Source organism: Tetrahymena thermophila (genome assembly GCF_000189635.1).
Source record: "Tetrahymena thermophila SB210 genomic scaffold scf_8254167, whole genome shotgun sequence".
NCBI lineage: Eukaryota > Ciliophora > Oligohymenophorea > Hymenostomatida > Tetrahymenidae > Tetrahymena > Tetrahymena thermophila.
In genome coordinates this window covers 69,318-91,316 of record NW_002476075.1, presented here as the reverse complement: position 1 = coordinate 91,316, position 21,999 = coordinate 69,318, and the positions used below count along the sequence as shown (strand labels likewise).

The 21,999-nt window shown below is 24.0% G+C and overlaps 4 protein-coding genes across 4 annotated transcripts; 3 read left to right on the top strand and 1 right to left on the bottom strand. All coding sequences in view use genetic code 6, as the record gives it.

The window, feature by feature from the left end:
* Window positions 1-197: 197 nt before the first annotated feature.
* TTHERM_01002780 (hypothetical protein) lies at window positions 198-5,152 on the bottom strand (the record flags this gene model as incomplete). The annotated part of the gene is made up of 13 exons (XM_001030876.2): window positions 198-289; window positions 371-2,364; window positions 2,518-2,644; window positions 2,712-2,956; window positions 3,091-3,238; window positions 3,359-3,455; window positions 3,513-3,614; window positions 3,667-3,725; window positions 4,082-4,151; window positions 4,200-4,316; window positions 4,462-4,511; window positions 4,713-4,829; window positions 5,017-5,152. 13 exons carry the CDS (start codon window positions 5,150-5,152, stop codon window positions 198-200), a joined length of 3,354 nt encoding a protein of 1,117 aa, XP_001030876.2.
* A 2,869-nt stretch (window positions 5,153-8,021) lies between these two features.
* Window positions 8,022-10,181, top strand: TTHERM_01002770 (C2H2-type zinc-finger protein; the record flags this gene model as incomplete). Its single annotated transcript, XM_001030875.3, has 1 exon — window positions 8,022-10,181. The coding sequence occupies one exon, from the start codon at window positions 8,022-8,024 to the stop codon at window positions 10,179-10,181; it is 2,160 nt and encodes a 719-aa protein (XP_001030875.1).
* Window positions 10,182-12,056: 1,875 nt separating this feature from the next.
* On the top strand, window positions 12,057-12,979 carry TTHERM_01002760 (hypothetical protein; the record flags this gene model as incomplete). Its single annotated transcript, XM_001030874.4, has 2 exons — window positions 12,057-12,379; window positions 12,616-12,979. The coding sequence occupies exons 1-2, from the start codon at window positions 12,207-12,209 to the stop codon at window positions 12,977-12,979; spliced, it is 537 nt and encodes a 178-aa protein (XP_001030874.3). The 5' UTR covers window positions 12,057-12,206.
* A 916-nt stretch (window positions 12,980-13,895) lies between these two features.
* On the top strand, window positions 13,896-21,953 carry TTHERM_01002750 (hypothetical protein; the record flags this gene model as incomplete). Its single annotated transcript, XM_001030873.3, has 17 exons — window positions 13,896-14,076; window positions 14,264-14,838; window positions 15,060-15,564; window positions 15,625-15,792; window positions 15,851-16,113; window positions 16,194-16,524; window positions 16,587-17,128; window positions 17,184-17,676; window positions 17,747-18,084; window positions 18,197-18,552; window positions 18,622-18,977; window positions 19,356-19,648; window positions 19,792-20,058; window positions 20,144-20,510; window positions 20,642-21,004; window positions 21,118-21,647; window positions 21,723-21,953. The coding sequence occupies 17 exons, from the start codon at window positions 13,896-13,898 to the stop codon at window positions 21,951-21,953; spliced, it is 6,159 nt and encodes a 2,052-aa protein (XP_001030873.3).
* Between the last annotated feature and the right edge of the window lie 46 nt (window positions 21,954-21,999).

Below are 21,999 nucleotides of genomic sequence, written 5' to 3'. Positions count from 1 at the left end.
TTTAAGAAAGAAGAATTTACAAAGATTAAAGAATCTGTTTTTCTGGATAAAAGGAATTAGAGGAAAAATATATTTTAGAAGATAGTATTGAATAATTATTTTTTAAGTATATTATTTAGAAATAATTAATTTGTTAAAATTATTTAATTTATTATTTTCTTTGAATAAATTTATTTTTACTTTATTCAATAAGTCTATCAATCCATTTTTAATACAGAATTTTTCAAAAACGATTAATTTTTTTTTAGATAGCTGACATTAGCAAAAAGCAGGTCCTACAAACTAAATTCTTTTTTTAAATTTAAAAAAAATAAATATATTTGCTTTATTAAAATGAATATGATTTTTATTTATTTAATATATTAAATACCTTTTTTGTGTTTAGTTTTTTCCAAGAGTAAGTTTGTTACCTCATAGCCTACAAGATCTTAAAGCTAAATTAATTTCTTTCTCCACCTTATTAACTTTAAAGAATCTAAAATATTAGATTCTTTTAGATAAAACTCAATTTAGCAAAGCAACTCAAATTCTTTTAAAAGTAATTAATTGTTCCAAGCCTCTTTTATAATGATCTCACTTTAATTTAAAATGTTAGTATTTCCTTCTAAGCATATTTTATCTAACATTTTTTGAAAGCTTAAATTAGTGTTGTTTTGTTAATTATCAGATTCAAACTATTTAACACCACTAGTAAATGAATGTCTTTCTTATTTTTTTTCACTTTTATATGGGAAATAATATTAATCAACCTACTATTGCTTTAAATACGACTTAATCTCTTCAGAAAGTTATTTCTTTTAGTCAGATTCTAAAATCTTCAAATATTCCTAAGTAATTTCACTTTTCACTTCATTTCTCATCTATATTTTATTTTAGTTACCTAAAACATCTAAACCTTAATTCAAGCTCTTTTAGGTTTATATTTCTTCTTATTATTCATTAGTGATGCTAGGGTTAAAAGGATTGACAATTTAGTTTTTCATAAAATCTACTTACTATTAAGGAGTGCTGATTTTATTACTTAATGCAATTTGCTAAGTATTTTAAGTTTCCTTAAAACCAGAATTACTTTAAAAATTTTCAGCTTTTTTACTACTTAATAATTTATTTTGCAACTCTTAATTAGCATTTTTTTCATTCAATTACAAATTATTGTTATTAATTTATAAAGTATTTGGATTTTCAAGAGATTTTTATGAAGATTAAATTTTTTAATCAGATAGCTATAATACTAAGTTTTTAAGAAGCTATATTTCACTAGCCATAAATTCTAGTTTATTTTCGATTCCATCACTTAGCTGTGATTACCATTTATTTGCACTGATTGCTTCAGCTGAATTAATTTAATTTTTCTATTCTTCTTTTTTTATATTTTTAAATTCACTTAAAAGCTAGTGTTGTAGACTTTATCCTTCTTCTACTTCTTAATACTCTTTTATTTTTTCATATGGGCTAAAAACTTATTTTTACAATGGCTCTTACTCAACCATTATTAACTAGGCAGCATTTTATATTATTTTCTAATTTTCAATATCTTAATTTTTTTATTCTAGTTATTAAGCATAAAAGACAGGTTTAGATATTGACTCATCCTTTTTTTCAAATTTAAACTGATTTTATCTTTAAAGAAAACTTTGAGATTAACTTGGTATTTAATTGACTTATTATTTCTTAATCTATGTTATATCTACAACCTCTTCATTATATTATTTACTGATAGCATAATCTTACTTTGTATCATCTCCAGTAGTATTTGCAGCTGAATGATTAGGATCTTCTATATGTATTGTTATTTTTGGATAAGTGTCTTTTCTGAATGTAGATTACTTAATATCCTTTTTTTAGTTTAATAACATCTAATCTGATTAATCACATTCTCCAATACTATTATTTTGTTCTTGTTTATTTTAAACTTGTATTTTATGATTGTTTTAAGTATTCAATATTTCTTCTGAACATTTTCTTAACTAATTTGGTTATTTTTATCCTAATTAATTATCATTCAACTATTTTATTTACTATTAATCCTATGAAGGTTCGTAAACAAATTAACTGTTATAATTATGAGTATCTAACTTATCTTATCCGTTTTAAATATTTTTGGTATTTTATTAATTTTATGATTAGTCTTTCTAATGAATTACAATATTAGGTTTAGCTAATTATTCTTCGAAAAACTCCCGAACATTATCTATTTCTTAAGATTCGTTTAGTTTATTTTATAAATGAAGATCTTATTAGGTTTAGTTGTATAACTCATTAAAATACTTTCTATTTTCATCATCATAATATCTAGACTATAATCTGGATTTTTACTGCTTGTAAAAAGGATTATCATCATGCTCTACATTATCATTACACACCCTAATTATTAGTAAATATTCCAAAAATAATATAGGAATCTAACATATTGAAAGTATATAAAAATAAAAAATAAATTAAATAAAAATTGGAATAGATATAAAATTAGTTTTTATTGATAAATTATGGGATTTATATTCATGTATAAAATTTTACATTGATAAACTTGATATAGATCTATATTTAGACTCATTATTTGGCTAGAAAAATAGTGATTCCCTTTATGTAGTTTGCTATCTTGAGATCTAATTGTCGAAATTAAGGAATTATGGGAATTTTTCATCTAAATATTTGATTAAAAAATTTGTAAACAGTAAAAGTAAACAAAATGTATAAAATTAATTTGCTACCTTTAATTACTGTTTTAAAAAGTTTCTATAGCTCCCTTAAAAATTTGCTGTGGTCTTCACTTTGTCTAAATAAATCTACGTATTATTGATCTTCAAATAAATCCTCCAAATAGTTAATAGTGTTTTTAGCAAAAGATTTTAGCTATCTCATATAACCTTAAGGTGACATTTAGCGAAAAATAAGCATAATAGAACGAAGTAAAGGCCATATTATTTCTAATTAAATCCTCCTACCAGGTCCTTTCCTAAATTTTTCAATAATGAAATTGATAATAAATAAATATTTAAATGAAAGTAACTAATTTAGTCATAATTTTAATATTTTAAAATCAGGTTAAAACAAAAAAATAATTGTAATAAAAATTTCAATTTTTTATACTGTTGAGTGTTATCTGTGTAAGCTAGAACATCAGCCACACTATAAATTCCATTATCGATAATAAAATCTTGAATAAATTCTTGACAATAAATTTCATCAATGTGATTCTAATAAAGCTTTAAACATCGATCATCGAATCCAAACAAACCTTTTCATTGAAAAGACAGTTATTGTAAATAATACTTTTTATTGACATTTTAAAAAAATTATACTATAAAATATTGACTTTATATTTTCTTTTTAAAATAAAATTGTTTTCTTAAGTTACCTTTAAGCAGTAAACATATTTCAAAACCTGAATTCAAAAGTGCTACATCATGACTTTTATATTAGCTTTCTGGATCAAGATGAAAACTCCCTTAACTCTGAATTTTATATCAATTTTATTAAATAAAATCATATTAATAATAGAAATTTGATACATTTCGAAATGCTGAAGGAAGGATTTTGAGCCACTTTTTAGAAAATTCAAGAAAAGTAAAAAAAAATTGTTTTATGACTTTTATCGTGTCTAACTATTCAACCTTTGTTACAAAGTTACATTAATACAAATTTATACAAAATTTATAATAATACTTCATATGGGATTGTAAGGCATGTGTCAATCAAATAGAAAAGGTCACATCTGAGAAATCCTATAATTTAGAATAATTTAGCATATATGAAAAAATATAATTTAAAATTTGATGATTCCATAAGTCAAAATTAATTAATTTATTTTTAAATAAATTTCCTCCAATTTTTTAATAAGTAAGACTCATGAAAACAAAAATTTGTAAATTTTTGATTAATAAAACATAAATTTAGGCATTTGAATCATTAAAAAAATTAACAATTTCATAGATTTTTCACATTAGAAAGTGTAAATTGAAAAAACAAATCAAATATTTATTTCAATTATTTTTTTTTTGTTACACCGAAAGAAACTATTAAAAACTGTAAAAATTCAATTTTTTTTTGGAGAAAATTATTTAATCAACATGAATTTTACTAGTTAACTCATATGGATAAAAGCCTTTGAGCCCTTCTTGTTTCATTAAGTATTTCAATTATATGGTCGCCTTTACAAAAATATAAATTAAATTGTTTGCTTTTTATAATATTTTTACTGATTTAAGCTCTTCTATGTTCAGCTCATAGTCTCTTAATGTTACTTTTTTCTATCCAGTGTAACCAATTGTGTGATATCTGAGAGGTTTTAACTTTTCAGAGTGAATGCAATATTGCTAAAAATTAAATATTTTAATTAAATATGAATGAATGAAAGAAATTGTAAATGAAGAAAAATGAAAGAGTCAGCAATTTATCTAATAAATATATAGTGCAGAAAAAAAAAGCAGTAAAAATTAATTAAATAAATTGTTTTGTTACTCTCTAATATTTAGTTCCCCAGCCATCGAATTCAATAGAACGTAGTGTATCTAAATAATTTAAAGATTACAATTAATATAACTCTAATTTTTGCCAATAAATATGTATTTTTTTCAAATAAAAAGCAATTTTCTATTTAGTAAATTAAATCTTATTTATTTATTTTTAAATTGATCTAGTATTGTGCTTGAAAATTCAAAGCCATTTTGCAAGTAATTGAAATGGTCAAATTAAAATTCAGGCAATTTTACCTTTTGCTGATTTGATTCTACCAAGTCTCCAAACACCATACTCATCTTAAGCATCACACCAATTTTTAACCTTGAAGTAATCAATTTACTGAAGCTATGGCTTAATGAAAGATTCATCTATATAGTTTACAAAATTGAGTGAAATATTTTAAATAATTAGTCAAAGATGGATAAATGCCTCTCTAATATATAAAGTGCTCTAATTTAAATTCATCCCAATCAAAATCAAATAGTAAAAATGTAATTTAGTTAGTAATTTATCAAAAATGAGTTACTATTTGAATTAATTAATTTTAATATTTACTTGTATTTTTATGTGCTAACTTAATAGGAGTTGATTGGATTATAACAGAATTTTATAAACTATCGTGAATGTTAGGGATAAGCGAAGATTCAGCGTCAGTGTGTAAATTATCAGGAGGTTCTAAGAAATTATTCATGACTATTCATTTTAATATATTATGTAAATAAGTGATTATCTATAATGTAACTCAATTAATTTTTATTTATTCTTGGGTAAAATATAAAATTAAATACTAATAAAATTTTAAATGCTCTGAAAATATAAATAATTTTTAATTTATTTAAAGCTTCGGGAATTTCTTTGATATTCTATTTTATTATCGTAATTATTTTATTTGTTACTTCTAATTTTATTTTATTATCGTAATTATAATGCTCAGTTAATTATCCTTGAGTTTAAATGATAGAAAATTTATTTTGTAGAACGAATTATATAATATAAGTATATTATTGAGTGGAATTTTGAGTTATTGATTTTAGATTACTATTAATAGATAGAAATTTATTTATTAGAAGTATGAGAATAAGCTAAAATATTAATATTTAGACAGATTATTATTTTGGTTTTTATTCAAAATAAGTAAAAAAAATGTAGGAGTAAGAAAGAAAAGAGAGAAATAAAAATGTAATTTAGGCTAAATAAAAATGTATCAATTAAATGTTTTGTGTAAATTTACCTAAAAATTATATTAAATTTTAAGTGATTTAGAAAATATTGTAAATAATTCCAATTTGTTCGACTCTTTTCACCAATGTAGAATAAAATTGATCAATTATAAACTACAAATTATCTCTTTTTCCAACTTTAGTTTCTTATTTTTACTTAGTATTTTACTTTCTAATTATTTTTTTCTTATTCTTTATTATTATTTTTCTTTATTATTGATTATCTGGTTTCTCAATAATGCACTAATTTGTTTGTATTTTGCTGTTTATAAGTTTTTCCTCTTCTAAATTGACAAAGAAATCTGTATTAGAAAGAGAATACCTTGGATTTTACCATATCCATTTACAATAATTTTTATTTTCTACTTTTCATTTTTAAATTAATAAATCTTAGCAGTTTAAAATTATATCAAAGCAAAAAAAAGTTAGTTGATTATTGGTTTAAATTAGAAAAGTATTTTCTTCATAAAAATAAATAAATAAACATGCATTGAAAAGAACGAAGAAACTTTATTCGAGTTTCCAAAGTGGGGAATAGGAATATTGAATACTAATAAATCTGAATGAACAGAAGATTTGAATATTTAAAATTTACTAATTTAATTGTTAAAGTTAATTATAATGAGAAAATTGTAATTCAATATAAATGTATATTGGTGAAGAAGCTAATATTTAATTAATATATTAGCTTACAATTCATAAACTCGACTAATTAAAACCAAAATATTGATGTTTTTTTATTTATTAGACTAATGTCTTATAAATCCTGATATACAAAAAGGTTGCACTCAACCCCTGTATTAAACATAAATAAATAAACAAATAAATATTATTGCAGTCCTAATAGGGCCATAAAATTCCTATTTTTAATAATAAAATCAAATTTTCAGTAAATTTGTTTAATTTAAATTGAGTTAAAAGCAGGAAATTTATTTTTACTATACCTGCTTTTAAAAAATCTCTATGAAAAATAAAATACTCTTTTAATTTCAATAAGATAATATAACAATTTAAATTCAAATAGACAATTTTTAAAAATAAAATGTATTTTATGAGTAAAAAATATTATTTCTAATTAAAAAACATCTTACATAATTATTGAATGAATGGAAACATATGTATTTGATTAAATTTTCATTATATGAGTTTTGATTTTACTTAGCACTACTACTTGTTTTTATTTTCAAAATAGGATAGATAGATATATAGGTATTCCGATGAGGAATGTATGAATTTATTTAGATTAAGGGTTTTAATTAGAAATTTATATTCTTTTCTATATAAATGAAAAATAAATTATCACTTATCAAACAAAGATTAACCAGCTAAGATTACTAATAATCATTTGGTTTTTTTTTGCAAATAAATAATGCTGAAATATTTTTTGAAATTAGATTTTTGTTTTTTATATAATATAATGTGGAATTTTTTTTTTTACAATAAATAAAATAGAATATATTGTCTCATTAGGTTTCGCAATATATTACATTAAAAATAAAAACCATATTAAGTAATAAATAAATATTTAGTTATTATTTTCATAAATATAATTAGAAAATCAATAAAAATAAAAAAAATCAAACATTTATACCTAACAATATAAATTAAATATTATAAATGAATGAAAAAATTAATTAATTATCTAATTGACTTACTTTAATTTTTAAGGATGCTTTTTATAGCTCATTATGAAATTATAAATTACAACAAAGAGCTATTTATCAAGAAATGAAATATTTTTTTGCAATAAGCAAATTAAGAATAAAGGGCTTTAAACAAAGATATAGATAGAGACAGATATAGTTGAGAGAGTATTTACTTATAAAGAAAATAATAAATTATAAAAGGGCTCCGTGGTATAAAGTAAGGAAGAGAGAGACAGACAAACAGATAGAAAGAAAGAATTAATAAATGAATCATTAAGTTAAGAGCTTGAATTAATATAAAAATTATGTGAAGAAAGATAATTTATGTAAATAGAAATTGATTATCAAAAATCAATAAATAATTTACCCGATCCAAATAGTTATTGCATGCAGCAGCATGCAAAAACATACTTAGATTTATTGATTAGTAAATTTATTATTTAATTAATAAATTGATTTCGCTAAAAAAAGGATAGGGGAAAAAGAAAAATATACAAAAATTTTTATAATTTTTATAAAAAGCAAAGAATTTTATCAATTGCATAAATCAATCATCTTAATTCTGAATAAGATTTACTCTCAGTTAGAACACAATCAAAAAATAATCAAACAAACAAACAAACAATCTAATAAAAAACAAATAGTTTGTATTCATAAATAAACTCCATACTTTACTACTATAAATTTTCAAACAATGTCTGATTACAGTAAAACCTCTTAATTTAAGGCTCCTAATGGCTAAAATGAAAATTTCGAGTGTTAGGAATGTAATAAAACCTTTAAATATGAATCTCATTTCTTGCGTCATATTCAAACCCACTCAGACTCTCGTCCTTTCGAGTGTCCAAAATGCTAAAAAAAGTTTAAACGTTAAGATGCTCTCAAAACTCATGAGCGTACTCACTCTGATGATCTTCCTTTTAAATGTTCTCGCGAAGGATGCTGCGAAAGCTTTGCAAGCAAGGCTGCTTTGCGCTACCATGAATTACGTCATACTAATGAGACTGTATTCATTTGCGATAAAGATGGGTGCAACAAGAAATTTTTGACTCTTGGCTAACTAAAATAACATTAGCGCACAAAAATTCATGCAAAGCAAGCATGTCCTTAAGTATTCGGAGACTTTGATTAGTACAATAAAGCTCAACCTGCTCAAAATCTCTCTCACTCCCTCAGCAGTAGCGGAAATATTAATAATAATTCAACTAATTCTGGATACTAAAATCAAATTTTTTATAACCCAGCTGCACCTTATATTTAATTTTCTCAACCTCAACAATTATACAGTCTATAAAACTCAACTTAACCTAATTTCTTGTGTGGAAATAATGTCAATTTAATTTAGAGTATGAGCGATTACCTTTCCAATGAAAACATTCCTTAAGTGAGCAGTGTTCCCTCCAACTCTGCTCCCAGCATTTCTACCCTTGAATAAAAAATTAACATAAAGAAGGAGCATCACTAAGAGGACACCTTCCTAGACGATTTTAGTGAGGATGAATAAGTGTTTATCGATCAAATATGGAGTACAATTAAACAGGAAAATACTAATAATGATTATGAATGTCCTAAAAAATCCTCTAATGAATTCAATAATTCTTGCGATAATGCTTACCACAGTGATTATCCAATCCAAAAACGTCGTAGAAACAACCCAGTAAAAAGTGATAACAAAATTAATGCTAGCTCTAACACTTCTAATCTGCTTATGGAATTCACTGGTCTTAATGCATCTGGAAGCTCTTTCAGTCGTCTTAAATAAGAGCTGCGTATTATTGTGGGACTAATTGATAAAATTAAAAAGGAAGATGAAGAATTAATACCCCCAGCTTCAAACAGCGAAAATTAAAACTTCATTGATAATTTCGATTCCAATCAATAAGAATAATAAATCAGTAAAAACTCTGAAAAAAGATTAAACAGCTGTGAATTTTAGAAAAATTCCACTGATTACCAAGAAGATTCCAATTATCACTTCTATTAAAATGATGACAGTCCCTTCCACAACTACGAATGTCAAATGATTCACAACAATATTCCTAGTGAAGTAATTGATAAGGATGAAAAGGAATAATCCAATGGATATTACAAAACCTACGAACGCCCACTATTAAAAAAGAAGATCAAAACTGCTGTCCGTTTCGTCCAATATTGCAAGAAGGTCTTCAAGGAGCAAAAGAAGCAATAAATTTAACAAGATTAATAACAATAATAATAAAAGCGCATGCAAATTCAAACCACTCAAAACTCCTATACTAACAAACCTTTAAACAACTACTTTGAGCAGAACGTTTAATTTAGTTTTACTCCCAAATAAGAGTTCTAGTAATTCTCACAATAGTATGATACTAATTCTTAATTTAGCTAACAAAACACCTATAACAATTACTAAAATTTCTAAAACTTCAACGTTGAAGACTTATATCCTAAGTAAGTTCAAATGGCAAACAACATAAACTTCGCTTCCTCTAACAGAATTAACCAACGTAACTCTTCTTTCAATTTCACTCAATAGTCTTTCTTGCAGAATGGTTAGTAAACATAAAATAACTTCATGAATTAATTCAATAATAACTTCTAGAAAAACATAACCGCAAATTACTCTTTAGACCAATACAGAGTTCAATCTTAGTAATAACCTTCTGCTAGTTACAATGATATGGCTCCTATCTACATAAGCAGCTTAAATAATACTTTGGCTGATGATAGCTAATTACAGTTCAGTGATATCGATATTAATTAATTTAGTGAAATGGCTCCTAATATATTCGATGCTGCTGATGAAGTTCAAAGCGTTTAACTCTATACTGATCACTAATTCATCCCTACTTAATAATTTAATGTCTGCAACTGAAATAAAAGAAGAAATCAAACCAAATATATCTTCATTATAAACTGAGATTATCTCATAATATTTATTATAACAAATTAGCACCAAGAAATATATTACAGAAGCAAAAGTTACTTGAAAAAAAAATATATAAATTTATCATCCATCTAAAATATAAAGGAAGATTATTAAATATATATATAATTTGTATTCTTGAACACAAAAAATTATAAAAGAAAGAATTTAATTAAATATTTCATAGGTAAAAGATCAATTATTCTTCCTTACGATTATCATTTAAGTAAATATGAATATCAAGTATAATAAAAATAAATATAGATAGTCTTCAATTGACAGCATCAAGTACTATCTCATGATTTATTTATCTATATATCTAAATATAATAATATCTTATAAATATATAAAAAATCATTTTATCTCATCTTATATATCACTTAAATAAATTGAATACTTTATTTATAAATTCTATTAAAAAATCAATATTTGCATTTTATCATATATTTATATTGCCTTTTATTCCAAACAACCTTTTACTATTTATCACATAAATTTTGCATATTATTTTATGTTAACTCGCATTATTTTAGAATAAATACTTTCTATTAACTTGAATTGCAGATTTAAAGTTTGATTATTTAGTATTTTTTCATATAATTTTTTAACCAAAGTAAATACTAAAATATTATTTTTTTATTTTATAAAAGCTATTTTTAGGTTTAATACTATAGAATTAAATATCTAATTCTTGTACTACTATGTAAACACAGAATTAAATTTTTTATGGCATAACATAATTAATGAATCAATTTATTTTAATGATAGTTAAAAACTTGATATGCTTTTAAAAGAAAATTTTATTTACTGAATAATTCTTTTTAACAGACCATTTAACTTCAGTAAATAATTAGTAAACTTCCAATTTAGTATCCTTTTTTTTATTTTCTTAAAATATGCTTTCCAGAATTAATTTTTAAATTTCAATTTACTAGCCATTATTTTTGAAGTAATTATACTTTTAATAAGAACACTCCTTACTGGTATATACTATTATTTAATTTAAAAAAATACATTTTTCTACAAAGCATAACATCATACATATTAAAGTAAAGAATCAGCTTTTATGCAGAATGAAAATTTAACAAATAAAATAGAAAGAATATTTTTTAGCATAAAGCCAATGATAATGTGTTGATAAAAATATTTTAATAATGAATCCTATCAATAATATCTTAATATTTTTTTAAAGATAATTTCTTATATATTCAATAACTAATATATTTTTCAAAATTCTAAATAAATTGTTTGATAAATTATATAATTTTATTTTCAATTCTCTTCATTAATTTAATAATTTGATATAAAAAATATTTTCATTTTAAAAATCTGAAAATTATCAGCTTCAAAAGCAATATAAAAAGGAGAAGAAATAGTTTTTTTTGTTAAACTTATCTTATTCCATATTGATTTTGGTGAATATACCTAAATGTTGTTACTCAGAAGTATAAAAAATTATTTTTTTTAGGATATAAATTATTTATTTCTATGATAGGATAATGTAGAATGCAATATAATATTATATTAAAATCAATAAATAAAAAATAACCCAAAAAAGTTAATCTAATTAATTTTTTAATAAAAAATGGAGTCTATTCAGAATAATTTTGAAAACTCTTTAAATTTATTTTTTATATCTTTAATTATTTTATTTTAAAAAATGAGCTTAATTTTTTAAATAGGCATATTTATAAACTAAATTTATTTTATATTTTTAAACATATTTTATAAATTGTGTTGATTTTATCTAAAATTTTGCAAATAAAAAAATTAAAGATTGAATATAAAATAAGTGTTATTAGAATGTTTTAGCGCTTTTTTTGATATAAAAAAAGAATCTATCTAATTTTATAAACATTAATATAATTAAAGTATATTTATTAATTTTCAAATAGATATCCTGAATATCCCAAAAAGTTACTTAGCTAGCTACTAATTTTTATAAAATAGATTTTAAATTTACAATTTAATTACATGTAAACAGATGATGGTTTTATAGAATTCTAGTCATACAATGATTATTAAAGTTTATAGGCAATTTTTACAAAAGCCAGAGATAACAATATTGATTTGACTTAGCAAAGAAGCAAAGAAGAATTGATAGAAGATTATTTTAAGTATTGCGTAAAAGTAAAGATCAACTAGCCGTATATTTATTATCTATATAAAATTAAATATTGAAATAATTCATCATTTTGATTTTAGAATAAATACAATCTGTTATTCGACATATTAAATGAATGCTACAGATATTTACCAATATTTTGATTTTCGAAAATTATTGCTACTTTGTTTAAAGCACAATAAAACATTAATTTTTTTTTTTTTTAAATTTTTTTTAAAACAGCTTTATTTAAATGTATCAATAAATATTTTAAAATAGTATGGATGTTAGAGCACATATGATAAAAGAACATTATTTCTTAGTTTATGCAAGAATCATTACTGAAAATAGTTAAGATCATTATCCTTCCAGAGTTTATGCTGTTGTTTTAACCGATTTTAACAATTAATTTTGCTAAATATAACCCACTTATTATGCAAACGAATCAATGCAAGCAAGAGTCACTCCTTGCTTTTCAGTAAACTAACATTTAGCTCAAAAGCTTTAATCTGCCCAGCTTTCAATTTCTAAAATTCTACTTTATTTGAGCGATTTATAAACTATTTCCTAAAAAGACACAAACCAAGACACTGCTTCTATTAAAAGTGGTTCAAGAAGAAATTCTAATGATAATATATGCTGAATAAATGAATTACAAATTAATATAAAAAGCTTATAAATTTCAACAATAACTTCATAATTACTTCTATTTATATATTTCATTAATTTTTCATTGAAAATGAGTAAAATTATTTTTTCAAAATATATTTTTGTTTTATTATGAGTTAAAGTTTAATAATATTTTGCAGTAAACAAAAATAATTAGTTAAGAAAATATATTTATTATTAAACTTAATTTGTAATATGGGTTAGCTCTTCCATTAAAATTCATAATATTTTATTATATTTTTAAAGGGATTATTCTTAAAAATTAAGTAAAAAATGGAAAAAATTTAAGTTGAAGCATATTTTTATTTTAACATCAATTTTAAATTGATTTAGTTCAAATAATAAATATATTATAAATACTGTATAATCATATTTATCATAATGTTCACAAATAGAAAATCAAAATTAAATTCTTAGTATTATTTAATAGCCATATAACAAAATTCAAACTTAGGGGAGCGCACTCAACTTATGAGGAGTTAGAGTAAATTCTTTTTATAAGAATATTTATTATAAATATGCATATTTGTATGTATTGAAGCTTATTTGGTTATGTATGTAATAGCTATGTATATTTTTTTAAAGTAGATCTTTTTTATAAAGTATAAAGAAATAAATGAAAAATCTTATTATAGGGAGAAGATTTGAAATTCAGGCTATAAAATTGTTTACAAAAAGTTAAATAAATAATAATAAAGTCTAAGATTTGGCAAATACAGCTAGATTTCATGTTATTCTGATAAGATTTGATTCATAATACATTGATTAAAAGTGCTTATTCAATAATAAATAAAAAATCAATATTAATAAGTAATTACCTACTACCAACCTACTCATTTTTACTAAACTTCAAGTTTTTATTTTCTAAAAACTTGTTTTCAATAAGTGCGATGAAGTTGTTTTAAGAGAAATTGAAACTTTTTTATCTGATTTTTATTTACATTTTGCGCCAGACACTAACTCTTTAAATATTACCATATGGAAGAAAACCTATTGAACTATCAGTTAATAATGCAGGAGAAATTAGCTCGTACATTTTCTAATTTATTACATAAACTGATCTACTATCAGGTGAGAAATAAAAACATTCCATCCAATTCAAAAACTACCAACAGTTTAAATTAAAACCTTATCAATAGTATTCTTTGTAAATAAGAATTTTAAAGAAGAATTCATTTTCAATCATAAATTAAAAAATATATTAATCTTTTTAAAAAATGTCATCAACTAAAAAAATTTTGATTTAAAAAATAAATAGGAGACGGAATTCTAATATAATTTCCTGTTTAAATAAGTATTAATGCTGGTTTACTTACAGGTAATTATGTTTCTGGATTAACTTTTAATACAGTCTCATAGTAATGGGAGAGTTTAATTGGTCCTTTGAGCATAAATTATGTAAATACAGCTGGATTATTTGTTATAACTGTCCCAGATATGAAGGCAGGAATTTATAAAATATAAATTAACAATATCTAAAATCCAGCTGCTTAAGTAGGTACAGGTATGTTTAGTATACAAACTAGAAGATTTGCATCATATTAACTTAATTATAACCTATTGGATGATAATAATGCATTTGGCTAAGTAGGAATTATTAGTCCTGCTCCAACTACATTAGTTATTAACTCTGTAACTCTAAGTAGCTAGTTTATTAATACTATATCTAACTATAACATTTAATTTACTACCACTATAGCTGTTCCTATCGGAGGATCAATAGTAGTAAGTTTTGCAAATACAGCTATGTAATTTTAGACTAACAGTGTGTTTACATCTTCGATTGCTGGTGCAGTTCTAACTCCTGTTAATAACAACTAATTAATCATAACCGTACTTACATTTTTTTTCAAGTTACAACAAACATTAACTAGAAAAAGCAATAGGAATTAAAATTAAATCGCATTTTAAAAATGTAAACTGAATATAGCACCTTATTAAAATAAAAATTTGCATAAAAATATATTTAAAGAGATGATGAATTTCCATTAAATAATTTATAATTTAATTAACATAACAAACTAATATTTAATTTAATATTTTTTAATTAATAGTCATCCTCTATTATACCTGCTTCTGCAATTACAGTTACAATTACAAATGTATTAAATCCTGTATCAAAAGGATTGACTAATATTCTTAAAGTATAAAGTTGGATAAATGGTGCAAATACAATTTTGGAATAAAACACTTAAAATCTAGAAACTTAGTTAAATCCAGGAGCAATAAATTAGATATAATTGTAGGCATTCAGCCTTATGTTTGTAAATGCCCCAGCATATCCCTTTATATAAGGTGAATTAGTATAGCATGAACTAGCTTTCATTACTACAAATCCTGTTCCAAAAGGAGGAGTGATTGTTATTTAATATTTTTTAAATGTAGCCAGTCCACCTTAAAGATTTATTTTAAGAGTCGTTTCTGGACTGTAAGATATATCAAGTACAAATTAAGTTTCTATATCTTCTACTACCAATATAATCACAATCTCAAATTTCTAAGCAATTTCAGGTTAAAAGCTTATCAAAATAGCATTTGAAGTAAATAATGGAAATACATGTAACAATTTTAGTATTTTTAATAAAATTTAATTTATTTTTTTAAAACTAAATTCGTCAGCACCTCTTACTTCATACTAAATTACCACATATTATGATTCATTATAAACTTAAAAGATTGATTAAGCAACATCTGCTACAAATCCTTAGACTTTAACAATAAAATCTTCAACAGTGTCTGTTTCTTCTCCACCAAACTTTACAAACCAATTAGCAGGAGCAACTAATAGTAATCTTAATCAAATAATTTATCATTTTAATCTTAAACTTTGTTATTATAAAAAAAGCTGTTTAGTTTTCAATCACGACACAGATATGCGCCGCTTGTGATCTATGGGTTTGGTTTCCTCAAGGTTTCACAATTGATAGAACCAATTGCAAAATTACATCTCCTTCCACTTACAACTGTTAAACTGCAGTTTCAAACGGATATTCAAATATTGCAATAATCACTCCAGGAGTATTAGTTTCAACTCCTATTACAGTTTCTATTAATGTCTAAAATATTTTAAGTTCTTATGCTAATTATCCTATTGGTGTTTCTATTGTTGTAAGTTTGTTTTGCTATTTATAAATGTTTATTTTGATTAAAAAAGATTGAATTAAATAAAATTTAATATATAAATATAGGCTACAGGTACTACAAATATTTAGAATCACTCTACTATGTATAATACATAAACTCCACCAGGTATCTTACCTGTAACTGCTAATTTTAATATCGTTCAACTATCTTACGATTGTTAGCAAAACAGCATGATGAAATTTTACTTTAAAGCAAGCCAAAATTTACCTTAAAGTCAGTGGCTCTCAGATTATACTCAATAGACTAGTAGAGTTGTAATAACTTTTCCAATAGTAGATGGTACAGGAGCAGCAGCATTTGCTAATGACTTAGGCCTTACAAGCTTGTCGTACTCCTTATCAAACTTTCCTTGCTATGGAATTTAGTCTATGTTACGTATAACTTAAAAAAGAATAAATAATAAATCTTTTCGTTATTTAAATAAATTTATATAAAAGCAATCTAATTAAATGGAGATTTGTTGTGCCAAGTAACTTCATCAACAGCAAGTGCTACTCCTGTCACAGTTTAGATAACAAATTATGGACAAATTACTGCTAACTCCTAAGTTGAATTTCATTTCCCAAATTTTAAGAACCCATCAATGACCAACTCTGCCCTAACGATAAAGATACAAATATATGTAACAAATTATAGATTAGAGTAGCTAATATTTTAAGATACTACAACTATACCTGTGTGTCAACCTTCCACTGCTTCATAAAATCCTAACAACCCTTCTAACCCTGCTCCTATATTTAATCCTGCAGGAGTCAGTTAAATGTCAACAACATCTATATTTTACACTCCAGGAGTAAATAAAGGATTAATCACTGGAGACTACTTAGTTTTTATATTTCCGTAGCTTCAAAATACTACTCCTATGTAATATATTCTACCAAGAAATGGACTCTCTTGCTATATCGGTGTTGGTAGCACTGTTAAAATTCCATGTAAAACTTATCCTAAAGCTGGCTGGGTTCTTTTCTTTGTTAATTCAGTAAATTATAAAAAAAAATAAAATATTTAAAAAAACACTTTTTATTTATGAACAGAATATTTTGCAGCAATAGCAAATCACGTTTTATTTTACAGGGATTACGAATCCTTCATTTGCTTCAGACTTTTAAGGAACTCTTTAGATTTTAAGTATCAAAGGGACTACTTAAATGATTATTGAGATTGGTATTTTTGCTTCTTTCACTCCTTTCAACTCAGGTTCATTGGCATCTGCAAAAATTACTTGTTAATACTTTGAATCTCTGAGAACTAATGTGAATTTTGATTTCTTATTTAGCTTCTAGCACGATTTACCAGATAACGGTAGCATAGATCTTATATTTCCACCTAACTTCTTTGATTTGTCAAGAAGTACATTAGCTGACCCGAATATTCCAACAGCTTAAATCCAAGTTTTCTTTGGAATTTCTTCCATAGATGGATAACCTCTTACATCAAGCTCTCATTATCAAATAAACGTAAATATCTACACAATCTTAGGTATTAAAAAGGTTCCAGCTAATACTTTGATTTATGTCAGAATGTTGCGTAAAATTTCAATAAATATATTTAATTTTTGTTACTTTTTTACAAATGAACTTCAATTTATAAATTTTAGATATCAGAAATCCACCTATTTAAGGAATAACAAACTTTTTTGGTATTAAATCAAAAACACAAGAAGGATTAACCATTGATTATAACAGAAGTGTTAGAACTTTGAATATACTTAGGAAGTTACCCACAGGTATAATTAACTTCAACTATTTTACAGTAACTCCTGATAACGGTAACCCTTCCAACCCAGCTGCAAATGAAGTTTCTAATTTTCCAGGAACTTATACAGTATCCTTTTATCCAAACTATGACGTCCCACCTTTAGGAATAATTTAGCTCCAATTTCCTAACGACTTTGGTCCTTCGTTCTTTTTAGATGCTCCTAACATTAGATGCCAGGTAAAATAATAATATTTAAATTGAAATTAAATTTAACAATTGTATTTATGAGATTATTTCCATCAATATTTAAGATAATCTAAGCAATCCCTTTATTTATTTTTATTAAAAGGTATCTGGAGCTATTTCGACATTTATGAGCTGTACAATGGATACGACTTAAACAGCTGCTATTGTTAAAATAAAGTTAGATGATTATTTATATGTTGTAGATGGTATGTAACCAGTGATTATATCAATACCACATGTTAAAAATATAGGACCATAACTTAGTACAGGTGTTGTGGTCGTATCTACTCAATATGATTAAGTTACTTTAGATGAATCAGGAACAACTACAACAAATAGAAAAGCAACAACAGGTGTGTCAGCTTAGGTATTAAAAGTGAAAAATTTCTCATATTCACCTTTGAATGAAGGTTAAATTGCTACTTACACTATATAGCTATATCCTAACTATAATTTTGAGTAAACTAACAATTAATTTTTAAAACTAAAAATCAATAAAATATTTAAATTTATTTTTTTAATTTATAGTTCAAATACTTCTATCCTATTCGAATTTTCTTACGATTATTCAAGTGAACTAGGTTAGTCAGTATAATGTTAATCAGCAGACTTGTAAATAAGTGCTAATAATCCTATCTAATGCACAGTAGGAAATTGGTAAATTTTAATGAGCAATCTTAAGTCTTTTACTTCAACATCATCAACAGTTATCACAATAAATCTGATAGGTATTATAAATCCTTCAAGCGGAAAATCTCCTAATATAAAATGCTTTATCATGTAGACAAAAACTCATGCTTACAGTTATTCATAAAATGTAGCTGCTTCAGCTACTTAAACCTTACCTGCACCTTCAATTCTATTTATGTAAAATCTGAATATTGGTAATAATATAGTTTTAAATATTTATTTATTATTTAAGCCCAATAAAAATAAAGAAATAAAATATTCAATTTGCTTTTTTTTTAAGCCTTTAAAAAAATTTTTTAAATTCACTTTACAAAAATTAATTTTAGTAGATTTGTGTCAATAATTAACAAAATATTTAACTAAAAATAAATTACCAAACTACTTTAAAATAAATTAAAATTTTTTTTGATTACAAAAATAAATTAAGGATTTGTTACTTCATTTAAAATCAATATTTTTAAATATAAACCAATCAATAAATTATGGATAATTCGTTATTATTAAAAAAAAAATAATTTTTTGATTCTATTTTTTATAAACCAATAAATTTTGTATAAATTAATGAAATTTAGGATCATCTTTTACTAGAACAATGGCTGATTATCAGTTCTTTTTGTTATTGGGAACTGCAACCACATTTGATATAACAAGTATATAGTTATAATCTGGATATGATTTATCAGATTTATGGGTAGCTAAATCATTAACCTATAGTCCAGCTGGAACAACACCTATAAGCGTAACACCAATAGGGAATACTGTGTAAATAAATTAAAACACCGTTGCTAGTGCTAATCAATAAATTACTATTAAAATGTCATAAATTCCTAATCCTTACGATTAGGGTGTTCAACCTGGGTACCCTGTAAATTTAGATTATAAATTAAACTTTTTTTAACAAAATATAAAAATATAAAACTAAATCAAAATTTACCTTTTAAATAAACCTTAATTAACTATGTAAAAATAAACATAAATTTGAAAATTTTAAATAAAAAAAATAAATAGACTGTTTCTCTGTATAATAGTGGAACTTTACAGGTTGTTTAGCAGACATTCAATAATCTTAATAATTTCTTAACTCCAGTTTTTACACACAATGGCCCACTTATCACAGTTAATAATGATAATCCTTAAATTTAATTGTAAACAGGAGTTTGGTCATCTGCAATTACTGTTTCTATAGCAAGTGCTATAACTTAAAATTTATAAATTTCACCAATAATCTCTCCAAGTTTTTCTTCTGTTATTTAGTTTACTCCAATTATAATTAAGGTAAATAAATATTTATCATTTATTTTAAATTAAAACTATTCAAGATTAAAATTAATTAAACTAATTTTTATTATTTTAAAAATAGGCTGGATAGCTTTCAACTACGTTCTAAATAGGAATTTCTAATTAAATTTCTATTTAATAATTGTTTGTATAATGGGATAAAACTGGAGCACCATCTAACTTTATCAACGTTCGCCCAGTTACTTTAATATTTTCAAACCAAAATAGCGTATTAATATAAGTAGATAATATAGGTAGTGTACCATCAGGTGGAAGAAGTAATCCAATCAAAGTGTTACTAACTAACGCTCCTTTCAGCAATCTTTATGTAAATGTTAGAATATTAGGAACAATTCCAATGTATTTGACAGTTTATCCATAGCAACTGACTTTTAATACTTAGAATTAGGTTGGATACTTCTGGGTATCTGTAGGGCCATACACATAAGGTAAATGTTTATAAAATAAAAACATTTTAACTAAAACTTAAATTAATTAATTAACTAATAAAAGTTTAATAATAAATTTAAATTTTTTATGAGCAAAAAAATCATTTTTTTTTTTGAATAAAAATGAAAAGGTACTTCTGGCTAAGTTATATTTTTTTTGACTGCTGATGGTTCCGTGTCATAGCAATTAATTACAATATCTACTTTTAAATTAATTAATAGAGTGCAAAATTTTATTATTTCTAAGCCAGATTCAACCAGTCCTTTAATCTATAATGCAAACCATGTTATAAAATCTGATGGATTTGATTTTACTATTTAAGTTAGTTCTCCTTGCACTATTTACATTTTTGCAGCTAAATTAGCTTCAAAGAGAATTAGTTTACCATAGCTAAAAGCAAAAATTTATCCTACAGATTATTTTGCTAGCCCCTATGTGATGGCTGAATATACAACCTACACAGCATCAAATTCTTATTCGTTCACTATTTCTGGTAAATTAGAATTTAAAATAAATTAATCTTTTATAAGAATTAGAATAATTAATTACTCCTTTTAGTAATTATTAAATATTATTAAATTGATTTTATGAAATTTAAAAATAAAGGCTTACCTTCTGGCTTTGACTTTGTAGCTCATGTATATGTTGAAGATTATAATGGTAACTAATCAGGTACATAATTAGATTTCACTGACAGGACATTAGGTGGATCAGCTGCTAACTCTCCAACATCTAAAAAATCATCAGACTTGTAATGGGCTACAAATGCTACTGATACGGTTATGGGATAAATTAGCTCCACTTGGGCATATATAACAAACTTGGGATTGCTATTTAGTGGCTAGATTTATGCAGTTGCATTAACAAGCACAAGATACACATATCCTAATTTAGAACAACCTGTAGCAGGTTCTATTAGATATTTATAAAGTTCAAGTCCTTTACACACATGTACAGGTATGACCTTGAATCCTCTTTCTATATAATGTACTTTAAATGGTTAATCTACTCCAGATAATACTAGATCAGATTATATTACTTTTGGTTCTCCTTCTTAACCTACTGGATATCAAATTTATTAAGGTTTGGATCAAGATAATCTTTATCCGAATGCTGCAGCATCTGCTTACTTCCCTGTAAATAAAGCTTAAATTAATATTTAGAATTTATTAAAAATCATTTTTATAAAATTTATTATTAATTAAAATTAGGCTGAAATCACTTGGATTTTATAATTAAAAAATTTGCAACCAAATACAAAATACACAGTTTACTACATAGGAGTTTATACAGAAGGAAATAACTATACACTAATGGATGATAGTAACATACGTTCAATTACTTTTACGACAGCTAGTTCTGAATTGGCTTCTAATTGCTCTGCGCTTCTAAATTATTTATCAATAATAACAATCACTGCATTTTTGATATACTTAATTTGAGTCTTTGTTTAAATTTTTTATTCATTTATTTTTGATAAGCTAGTTA